General features: G+C 44.5%; 1 protein-coding gene across 1 annotated transcript; it reads left to right on the forward strand.

Moving 5' to 3' along the window:
- LOC103304455 (olfactory receptor 18-like) lies at positions 1-942 on the forward strand. Its single transcript, XM_028138693.2, has one exon. The coding sequence runs from the start codon at positions 112-114 to the stop codon at positions 940-942; it is 831 nt and encodes a 276-aa protein (XP_027994494.2). The 5' UTR covers positions 1-111.
- Positions 943-12,199: the final 11,257 nt, after the last annotated feature.

Genomic DNA, 12,199 nt, shown 5'->3' on the forward strand with positions numbered 1-12,199 from the left:
TGTCTCTGCTATGTGGAGCCCCAGAATCTAACAGGTGCATTGGAATTCCTCCTTCTGGGCTTCTCAGATGATCCGGAACTGCAGCCTCTAACGTTCAGCCTGTTCCTTTCCATGTACCTGGTCACTCTGCTGGGGAATCTGCTCATCATCCTGGCCATCGGCTCTGACTCCCGTCTGCACACCCCCATGTACTTCTTCCTCTCCAACCTGTCCATGGCTGACATTGGCTTGTCTTCCACCACCGTCCCAAAGGTGCTTTTGGACATTCAAACTCATAGCAGAGTCATCTCCTATGCTGGCTGCCTGACTCAGTTGTCTTCTTTAAATTTTTTTGCATGTTTGGACAGTGCACTCCTCACTGTGATGGCCTATGATCGGTTTGTTGCTGTCTGTTATCCCCTGCACTACCTGGATATCATGAACCCCCGTGTCTGTAGCCTGCTGCTTCTGCTGTCCTTTTTGAACAGCCTTTTGGACTCCCAACTGCACTGCTTGATGATTTCACAGCTTTCCTTTTGCACAAACATGGAAATTCCTCATTTCTTCTGTGACCCTCCTCAACTTCTCCAGCTTGCTTGTAATGATACCTCTACTAATAAAATATTACTCTATTTTAGTGGGGCCATCTTTGGCGGCATTCCAATCTCAGGTATCCTTTTCTCTTACTATAAAATTGTTTCCTCCATTATGAGAATCACATCATCAGGTGGAAAGTATAAAGCCTTCTCCACCTGTGGTTCTCACCTGTCAGCTGTTGGTTTATTCTATGGGACAGGCCTTGGGTTGTACCTCAGTTCTGCTGTCTCACATATTTCCAGGAAGGCTGCAGGGGCCTCTGTGGTGTATGCTGTGGTCACCCCTATGCTGAACCCTTTCATCTACAGTCTGAGGAACAGGGACATCAAGAGGGCCTTGCAGCGATTCCTCAACAGAATAGCCTAGTCTCACTACCTGGGCCATTGGAGATTTTTTTCTTATTTATTTATTTATTTATTCATTCATTCATTCATTTATTCATTCATTCATTCATTCATTCATTTTGTCTGTGGATTAGAAATGACTCAAAATCAAACATTGGTAGTTGGCAAATGTGTCTTTTTGGTCACACAATTATTGTAGCTTACTGTTTTCAATCCTCTTGATCTATTATGTCTAAAAGTAATTTATTTGGGCACATCTTTGATGGGAGTAAGGGAGTATTCTGGGATCCTATGTATGTCAAACTCGACGCACAATTTAATCCTATTACAATATGGAATTTTCTGTATTTGTTACCTATGACTCAGGCATCCCATAGAAATTCACCTCTTTTTTAATGTGTATGTTATATATGATTCTCAACCATTTCACTGTCCATGCTATTTTTTGTGTCTATGCTATTTTTCATAAAATTTTGGCTTTAATCAAATCTATTAGTGCAGGTGTGTGAGAGAATGTGTGTCACTGATCTTCAATCTAGGAAGAATCTGATGAGCTTTAAAAATCTTCATGCCTGAGTCCATTAACCATACCTAAAGATTTAACTGAATTGGAGAGTGAAAAGAGGATCATCTTTTTTAACAATAGCACAGGTAGATCTAATGCATATTGAGACCTTGCCGAGAACGACTGAGTTTTGTCTGACCTTTTATTAAAACAGGACTTGTATGTCTTGGGTTCTTTACTGTTCATGATCAGATACTGAAGACCTTAAAGTGATCAGAGTTCCAAAGGAGCAGCTATGAAAGAGCTTGCCTTAGTAACAGTCAATGGGATTTCCTCCCCTCACTTTCTGGCTGATATATTTTTTTATATATCTTCTCCTTCCACACTCCACAGCTGTTTCTAGGTACTTGATATTAAGCTATAGTTTTTCTGCTCCAAACTTACCCTTTTACACTTTCAGTTGTTACGCTGTGTTGCGGCCTCTGATCTCCCACCTGGCTTCTCTTTAGATTCTTCCAGCAATTGTCAATAAGAGGAAAGGTTCTTCCAGCCATTTCCCTTGCCCCTTATCCTTTGGGGTTGTCACTACATCTTGCAGTTATGACACTGTATTACCATATTTTTTCATTTATGCCTTACATCTTTCAAAAACTATTTAATCATACCTATATTAAACTATCTCCATTAAAAATAACTAGTGTGGCTACTATCTCCTTGACTGAACCCTCACCGATAACTCATAATATGGGGAACAAAGCTATGATGTGATATGCAATTGGAAGAATTTATAGTCAGCTCAGGAACAATAGGTAATTGTAATGTTATGACTGGGTCAGGGGCATACAATTGAGCTTTAAAATAGTGGTATGGTAGTTCCAGTGGTTGTGTGATTCTAATTGTGCCTGTAGATTGTTACGTCTCCCAAGTCATTATGAATGAACTTAACTCTATTTTCATTTTCATTACTCAGGGATAACAAAAAAACATGTCCTCAGCAAAGGGGCCATTTTTCCTTTCACTGGTAACTGCTTCAATTAGGATTCCACTTTGTAACGATCATTCCTTCTCTTTTTTTCATGGTCAATCTATCCTTGACCTCCTATTGTCTTATGCTATACTAGAGGACCCATGCATGAAATTCGTGTACTTGTAGGGTCCCCAGTACCTGGCTGCTGGCTGGGTACTCCCTCCCTTTCCCTGGGCAGCCCACCACCTGGTAGAATTTCTGGTCGAAAAGAAAATTTGCATACTATGCTTTTATTATATAGGACTAGAGGATCAGTGCACAAAATTCATGCACACGGTGGGGGTGTCCCTCAACCCAACCTGCACCTTCTCCAATCTGGGACCCCTTGAGGGATTTCTGACTGCCCATATAGGTGGAATCGGGCTGAAACAGGCAGTCAGACACCTCTCTCACAATCCAGGAAGCTGGATCACAATCCAGGACTGCTGGTTCACAATCCAGGACTGCTGGCTCTAACCGCTCGCCTGCCTGCCTGCATTATTGCCCGTAACTGCTTCTGCCTGCCAGCCTGATCAATGCCTAACTGTTCCCCTGCCAGCCCAATTTCCCCCAACTGCCCTACCCTGCAGGCCTGGTTTCCCCCAACTACCATCGCTTGCAGGCCTGGTCCCCCACCAACTGTCCTCCCCTGTAGGCCTGGTCACCCCCAACAGCCCTCCCATACAGACCTGGTTCCCCCCATCTACTCTCCCCTACTGCCCTGGTCATCCCTAACTGCCTTCCCCTGCCAGCCTGGTTGCCCCTAACTTCTCTCCCCTGCTGGCCTGGTCCCCCCCCCCACTGCCCTCCTCTGCCAGTCCGTTCACCCCTAAATGCACTCCCCTATAGGCCTGATTGCTCCCAACTGCCCTCCCTTGCAGGCCTGGTCCCTCACAATTACCCTCCCCTTCAGCCCTGGTGACCCCTAACTGCCCTCCTCTGCTGCCCAGTCACCCCTAACTGCCTCTCCTGCAGGCCTGGTCCCTCCCAACTGCCCTCCCCGGCTGGCCATCTTGTGGCAGCCATCTTGTGTCCACATGGGGGGACCATCTTTGACAACATGGTGGCCACCATCTTGTGTGTTGGAGTGATGGTCAATTTGCATATTACTCTTTTATTAGATAGGACTAGAGGCCCAGTGTATGATTGAATCATGCACGTGTAGGGTCCCCTACACGCTTTCGCTTTCGATCGTGGGGGAGCTGGGTGCCTGTCCGCTGGTGCAGCAGGCCTTTCACAAGCCTCCGGCTAGGCGGAGGCTTCTGAAAGGCCTGGTGCTGGAGCACACAGGCACTCAGCTACCCCGCTTTTGATGGTTCGTGGTGGGACATGAGCTTGCTGCCCCAGAGGCCCCTTCTGTTCCAAAGCACAGCCACGGCGCAGACGCTGGCCCAATCGGCTACCCCGGCCACCCTGAGTCCCGCCCCCTGTGCCTCCTGCTGGCCCAATCGTGGGCTTAGCGGAGTGATGGTCAATTTACATATTACCATTTTACTAGGTAGGATACTTAGGTATCTTTGTACATATCAATTTTTCCTTAAAAGATACAATACATATTTGCAGAAGTAGAAGTCTGAGTTTCTGAGAAATTATCCAATAACTCATGTAATTTAAGCACTAAACTATATAGCCTGCCAACCTCACTACAGTGAATTGAGTATCTAATTGGCTCAGTGTACTATTACATTTTTTCTCCTACAATAGCATTCTGAAATGTGCCAACACTCACATCTCCTTCTTCACTTTCCTATACTCCTACCATTTGGTCATTTGGAATCCCCAAAGTTTTCCTCTGCCATTTAGGTACTCACACATGATTAGCATGCTTTATCACATATCCAACTTAACTTGGCAAGTATTTAAGTTTTCTTCATATCAGTTAAATCACTCTCTGAGCTCCTCATACAGAGAAATCTGAGCCAAGAGGACTGCAAAGGTTAGGGGTTGTCACCAATTAGCATTACCATACATCTCACTTTCACTCACCATATAAGGCAGAATCACATTTAAAAAGACTTCAAGAGTTAAAATGCAAAGATTATAAAAGAAAATATATTTGGTAAGAGATTAGTCCTTTCTAGTGGAACAGAACTCTGACTTCTCCTGGCAAATAGGAAGGACTCTGTAGGTATAATAGAAACCTGGTAGACTTATTTTTCATGGCATGACAAGAAGCAGCATTGTGGGATCTGCAGAAATATCCAAAGCAGAGCAAGATCTTGCTTGTACTAGTTTTTATTTGTTTTGAGGAGTTGGTGATGTGAAGGGCTGGAGACTGTGCTGGAAAGCAGAGAGACAGCTCTAGTATCATGTACTCAGAATGCAAATTTCTGCCAGAAATTGAGGCCTTGTGGTGGGTGGCTTTTAGATCCTCCAGTATCCTCTGCCTTCTGTATTCATGCCCTTGTATATACCCCTCTCCATCTGAGCTGTACCTTGTGACTTACATGAAATGAATAAAATATCAAAAATATTGGGCTGTCACTCCAACATTAATGTGTAAAAAATAGACTCAGGCTTTCAACTACCAGCCCTATTTTACTCTCTCATCAGCTCACGCTGATGGAAGATAGCTGCCACGTCATCAGGTGCCCACTGAAGAAGCTCATGTGGCAAGGAACTGGGGATGTCTATTGGCAACTTATCCTATATAATTAAAGGCTAATATGCTAATCGACCAAATGGCAGAATGACCGGTCGCTATGATGTTCACTGACCACCAGGGGACAGATGCTTAATGCAGGAGCTGTCCCCTGGTGGTCAGTATGATCCCTCAGGAGGAGCACTGCTCAGCAGCCAGAAGCTGGGCTGGTGAGTGCAGTGGTGGAGACGGGAACCTCTCCCACCTCTGTGGCAGCTCCAAGGATGTCTGGGGAGCGGGCCTAAGCTGTCAGTCGGACACCCCCCAAGGGCTTTCGAAAAGAGGATCACATTCTTGGTATAGAAGTACTAATTAGGTATATATTTCATGATTAATAGAATGCAATTTACAGATACTAAAATCACACAGTAAGTTCTTAAATTTAAAGAAAAAAAGAAGTCTCAATTTTATGTTAAGATCCTGAAACTCAGAAGTAAGAAGCAAGAAGTAGAGATGACCTTCCTTCTCAGGAGAGAAAGGACCAAGATCCTCCAGGGACATTCACTTTTTTCCCTTTTTCCCTTACATTGATACCAGCAAATATCCAGAAATTAGGACAACATGGACCAATTGGCTAATTAGGAGATTTGTGCAATGAGCCCCTAAGATCATAACATACTATATAATTAAGAGGTAATATGTAAATTGACCATCACTCCAACACAAGATGGCTGGCCCCATGTGGTCAAAGATGGCTGCCCCATTTGGACACAAGATGGCTGCCACAAGATGGCCGGCAGGGGAGGGCAGTTGTGGGTGATCAGGCCAGCATGGGATGGCCATTTGGAGGGACCAGGCCTGCAAGGGAGGGCAGTGGATGGTGATCAGGACTGCAGGGGAGAACAGTTAGGGGTGACCCAGCTGACAGGGGAGGGCAGTAATTAAGGGTGACCAGGCCAGCAGGGGAGGGCAGTTACAGGTGACCAAGCTGGCAAGGGAGGGAAGTTAGGGGTGACCAGGCCAGCAGGGGAGGGCAGTTGGTGGTGACCAGGCCTGCAAGGGAGGACAGTTAGGGACGAGCAGGCCTGCAGGGGAGAGCAGTTGGAAGTGACCAGGGTGGCAGGGGAGGGCAGTTAGGGGAGACCAGGCTGGCAAGGAAGGGCTGTTAGAGGTGACCAGGCCAGCAGGGGAGGGTAGTTAGGGGCAACCAGGCCTGCAGGGGAGGACAGTTAGGAGCAACTAGGCCAGCAGGGGAGGGCAGTAGTTAAGGGTGACAGGCCAGCAGGGGAGCGCAGTTAGGGACAATGGGGCCAGCAGGGGAACAGTTAGGCGTCGATCAAGCTGTCAAGGGAGTGGTTAGGAGGTGATCAGGCAGGCAGGCAGGTGAACGTTTGGGAGTCAGCAGTCTGGGATTGTGAGAGGGATGTCCAACTGCCCATTTAGGCCTGATCCTGGTGGACATCCCTCAAGGGGTCCCAGCTTGGAGAGGGTGAAGGCTGAAGGATACACCCCCATCCATGAATGAATTCCATGCACCAGGCCTCTAGTCCTATATAATAAAGATGTAATATGAAAATTGACCATCATGCACTCACACACAAATGGCTTCCCCATGTGGTCACAAGATGGTTGCGCATCCCCCCCCCCCCCGTGGTCACAAAATGGCCACACCCATGTCGTCACAAGATGGCAGCCCCCATGTGAACTCAAGATGGTTGCACCCATGTCATCACAAGATGGCTGCCACAAGATGGCTGGCAGGGGAGGGGAGTTGGGGATAACCAGGCCAGCAGAGGAGGGCAGTAGGGGGCAAACAGGATGCCAGGGGAGGGCAATTAGGACAACTAGGCCAGCAAGGGATGTCAATTGGGGGCGACCAGGCCAGTATGGGAAGGCAGTTGGGGGCGATTGGGCTGGCAGGAGAGCAGTTAGGCATAGATCAGGCTGGCAGAGGAGTGCTTACGGGGTGATCAGGCTGGCAGGCAGAAGTGGTTAATAGCCACCAGTCCCGCATTATGAGAGGGAATGGGCCTAAACCGGCAGTCAGACATCCCCAAAGGTGTCCCGTATTGGAGAGGATGCAAGCTAGGCTGAGGGACACCCACCCCAGTGCACAAATATCCTGCACCAGGCCTCTAGTAGTAAATAATTGGCTGATTCCTCCGGCCATTATGGATGTGAATTATACTGCAGTGGCTACATATGTGTCTTCTTTCTTTGTGGCATATGCATAAGAAGGTCCCTGCTTTCCTCCCATCCCTGAGGAGAAACCCCAAGCCCTTCTCCCACACAAAGCAGGAGAAGGGCAGCAGATTCATTGATACTCCTTGCTCATGTTCCAGCAGAGATGCAGGCCAGCCCAGTAAGTGCTATGGGAGAAGGAACAGATTGGAATAGATTGATGAGAGAGCACCAATATGCAAAATTTCAGATCAGTGACCTTTGATGTTTCTGTTCTTGGTTCTGGTGGGGTTGTGAGACTTTCAGAGTTCACCTTCCATCCTCAATGGTTCTGGCTCTGGTTGGCATCTTCCTCAGCATAGCAGAAAGTGAATCTCTCTAAACTTGCCCCTGAGCACCCCAAAATGATCATGAAGGTGATGATGAAAAGGGTGACATTAACCATAACATCAAGCACTTTTATTGGGTGCTTCCTAAGTGCTAGGCTCTGAAATATGTGTTTTATGTATTTTGTTTGGTTTCATCTGTATAATCTCTTCTGAATTATAAGTGCAAACATTATTATTCTTTTACATAAAAAGAAAGCAGCATAGCATTTTATGTAACTTGAAACAGATCATGAGTTAGTATGAACTGAAGCCAGGTTTGTATCTGGACAGTCTGACTCCAGATTCAGGACATCTGGTCAGTTTCCTCCTCGGCCAATCCAATCAGTCATTTCATTTCCCTCTCAATCCTGACAGGAAACCCCTACTTACTATTATCTTCCCTATGGAGTCTTCTGGTAGACTACAGTGGAGAACAGTAGGCCACATTTGCTGCATCAACTACAAAAAGGGTGGCTAACGCCACAGGCAAAGGTTAAAGGAAGAAGTGGCACATGATAATTTAGGGCGGATAACTTGGTCCCTGTCTTGTCCTTGCTCCTGGATTTCACATCAACTGTCCATTTCTTTCTCCACCCTTATAATCAACCTACTCAATTTTAAAGGAGACAAAATGAGAGTCTTTTTTAAAAATATTTTTTCATTAATTTCAGAGAGGAAGGGGGTAGAGATAGAAACATCATTGGTGAGAGAGACTCATTGGTTAGCTGCCTCCTGCACCCCCACTACTGGGGATTGAATCTGCAACCTAGGCATGTGCCCTTGGGACCCTTCAGTCTTTAGGTCAATGCTCTATCCACCGGGCAAAACTGGCTAGGGCCAAAGTCAGGATCTTTGGGACCATTCTTATTCAGGATACTCAAAGCAGTAAAAAAATGTACCTCAGAAATACCTGTGATTAAGATCTCTGTACCTCTGCTTAAAATTTCAGAAAGTTGGGGCATAATGAAGTTTAGTGCATGAGACTTCAGAGACTGATCATTTAATTTTGAATTCCTTCTGCTCTACTTATTATTAGTGTGCTATGGGGAAAGTTCTTACTGTCTTTAAAATATGGGATTGTCCTCCTAGTTGATTCCCAGTTGACACAACTTCACTGAATAAGAATTAAACAAATTATTGATGCCCTCTATAAAATAAACATTAGATGGGTGCATAGAGTAAGGGTGAGCTGAACTTATGGTTTCCCTACATCCCTGATATGACCATTCATTTTGGTTTTTACAAGTACATCCTTAGTATATTGAGGGAAATGAGTGAGTGTCATTTATTTTTGATTCCCCACCCCAACACTATACCTCATGGGCAGACTGGAGGCATTAAAAAACAACAAAAAAAATCTCCCTTAAATATTGAATAGACTTCCGTTGTTTATAGAAATAAAGTGGTCAATATGAATTCCCCACATTTGACTATCCATGCCAGTGTTTCCTTGCATTTCTAGAATGTCCAATCGGAATAGAGAGAAGATAAAATAGTGTTTATTTGTGTCTATGTCAAAGGCTTTTTATGACACCTGTTAATTTCCATGTAGTAGTATTTATATTTTTCAAATACTGAATATTCACTGAAGGGAGTTTTCATAAATATAAAAATAGAGGCAGGAAAGAAGGGGGTACTAAATGTTATTGCTGAGCTGAGGTACATTTCAGGTTTCATGTCATTCCATGCTCTAGTGCCTTGATTGAGGCGGGAGAGGCTTTACCCTTTCCGCCATAAAATGGCATTACATTTTTGGAATTCTTTTTTATTAGTAAGCACACTATCCTAATAACGATTGAAATCCTTTGTTAAAAAATGATCAAACCTTTCTTGACTTCCAAACTTCACTTAGGTGCCACACATGGTCTAGAGATGAATGTTAGATTGGCCATTTCCAAGAAGGAACGCAAACACAGAGGTTCTGAGATTTCCACACACTCCACATGGAGGGCATGAAAGATTCAGGACTAAAAGTCGATCTCCTTATTCCTGCACCAGGGCACTGTCACCTCCACGTAAGCTAAGGAGTGGTTCTTTCAAACCTACTTTGGTCCCCAATGGGAAATGGAGGTAGAAGAACTGATTTATCCCCTTTTGGTTCAGTGAGTTCACCTGTGAATTAGGAAATGTGTCAGTGATTTACAGGGGCCATAATGTCACAAACATTGTGGGTTTTATGGTTTTCTATAAATAGTCATGCATTGTACAGTACAGTTTTGAAATCCAAAATGGAAAATAAATTTTTGTGAAGATGAAAATTTCATGTGGAGCTCTCATGGAATGATTATTATAAAACAGACTTCAAGAATACTTTCAAATGCATACCCTTATAATAAAAGGATGTAGTTAATAGAAAAGGATTTTTGTATTGGAACAAGAAATATTGCACATGTACCAATTTGTTGGGGAGCAGAAGAGACACAGGTGCAGGGCAGAGAGCAGAGCAGGAGAGCTGGCAGAGAGTGGAGTGGCTTGGGGAACTTGGCTCCTTAAGCCACCAGAGGGAGAGCAGGGAGGAAGAGCTGGGGGCTTGGCGGACTTGGCAGAGCGGGAGGCTGTGGAACTGAGACAGAGCAAGAAAGGAAAATCAAGAACGTGGGGAGCAGCAGGAATTTGGGGAATAGTAGATCTGGTGGCAGAGGGATCTAGACACTAGAGAAAAGTGAGCCTGGAGCAAGTTTCTGTTGCGGTGGGGGAATGGAGGGAATGCAAAGGTGAGAGATATAAGTAAAATCAGAGTGTCTAGGAAAAATTAAAGGTAAGTTATCCTAAAACTTCCAGGAAATCTACACCAATGAAACAAAGAAAAAAAATGCCTTTATTATTCTGTGAACAACAAACCAAACTGGGTTGGGGTCTCAGACAATTGGCTCATGTGATTGCAAAGACAGACAGAAACTCCCGGATTGGAGGGGGCTCCCCTGAGGGCTCCCAGATTGGAGAGGGTGCAGGTCGGGCTGAGGGACCGATCCCTCCCCCCCCTTGCACGAATCTTCATGCACCAGGTCCCTAGTGAGTATATATATAAAAATGTGATTGAATTTAGATGCCAATAAAAATAAAAATGTATCAGTAATGTTTCAAATCTCTCTACAACATGAGATCTGAAGGAAATATTGTTAAATATTTATATCTTTAATGTGGGTGGTGGGTATTGATGCCAGTAATAACAGGTAATATCAATAGGAGTATTACCTAAGTGTTGGGCAGTATTCTAAGGCAGTGTTTTTCAATCCCGGCTACACACCAGGACAACCAAGAATCTCACATGTAGAGCTGCTGCATAAATTGGTTCTAGGCTGAGACCACAGTATCTGTATATTTTTAAATAACCACAGGCAAATATATCACTCATCTGGAAATAAGAATCACTGATTTAAGCAACTGAAGTGATTATTCAAAACTTCCTTACAATAATCCTTAAAGGTGGTTTCAATTATTATCTCAATTTTACACCAGAGGAAACTGCCCAGATATATTTACATTGTTCTATTTTGCATTTTTCCTCAATTGAATCATCGTGTGATCTGTCAAAATAATAAACTTTCTGGTAGCTGAAAAAAGAGAATTTCAATCACTGTGTCAGAAAGGATTGCTATGAAAATCTATGATCTAGGCACTAGAGGCCTGGTGCACGGATTTGGACAACAGTGGGGTCCCTGGGTGTGGCTTGTCGCAATCAGGTCAAAACCACTCTCCAACATCCCCTGAGGGTCCCAGATTGTGAGAGGGTGCAGGCCAGACCTAGGGAATCCACCAGTGCACGATGGAGGGGCCAGCGAGGGACCATAGGAGGGCTTCAGGGCATGTCTGGCCCACCTTGCCCAGTCCCAATCAGCCAGACCCCAGAAGCAAGCTAACCTACTGGTTGAAAAGTCTGTCCCTTGGTGGTCAGTGAGTGTCATAGCAACTGGTCGAGCGGTTGAATGAATGGTTGGACGATTAGCATATTGGACTTTTATTATACAGGATAAGAAGTCTTGGTTTTAGACCTTGCAGTGGGACCTCCCCAATGCTAAACTCCTCAACTATAAATAGGAGGGACTACGATCAGAAAAACAAAACTAACGGTCATATATGAAAAGGTGCTCAACATCACTATCCATCAGGGAAATGCAAATAAAAATCACAATATTTCATAATCTCACACCTATCAGAATGGCTATTATAAAAAAGAGAAGTCTCATATGTGGTATCTAATCAACACAATAAACTGATGCACAAAATAGATGCAGAGACATAGAAGCAGGGAACAGACTGATGAATCTCAGAGGGAAGGTGGTGGTGGCTGGGGAGAGATTATCCAAATAATTTATATGGATATATGCAAAAGCCATGGACACAGACAATTGTGTAGTGAAGGACTGGAGAGGGCGAGAAGGGTCTGGGGTGAAGGGGGTCAATGTGGAAAATCAGGTGACATTTGTAATACTGTCAACAATAAAGATAAATTTAAAAAGAAGACACATGTTGGTGAGGATGTGGAGAAAAGGGAACCCTGGTACACTGTTGGTGTGAATAAATACCCTTCATGCATTATAATAAACAATATGGAGACTCCTCAAAAAATTTTAAACTAGTACGAATTGAAAAAAGGACTTCAAAATGACTTAAAGGACACCTCTCATGCTTGAGTAA

Source organism: Eptesicus fuscus, chromosome 6 (genome assembly GCF_027574615.1).
Source record: "Eptesicus fuscus isolate TK198812 chromosome 6, DD_ASM_mEF_20220401, whole genome shotgun sequence".
In the NCBI taxonomy this organism is placed as follows: Eukaryota; Metazoa; Chordata; class Mammalia; order Chiroptera; family Vespertilionidae; genus Eptesicus; species Eptesicus fuscus.

What these genes read in the sequence shown, in the direction of transcription:
- LOC103304455 (XM_028138693.2), top strand. Translation starts at nt 112, where the DNA reads ATGTACCTGGTCACTCTGCTGGGGAATCTGCTCATCATCCTGGCCATC.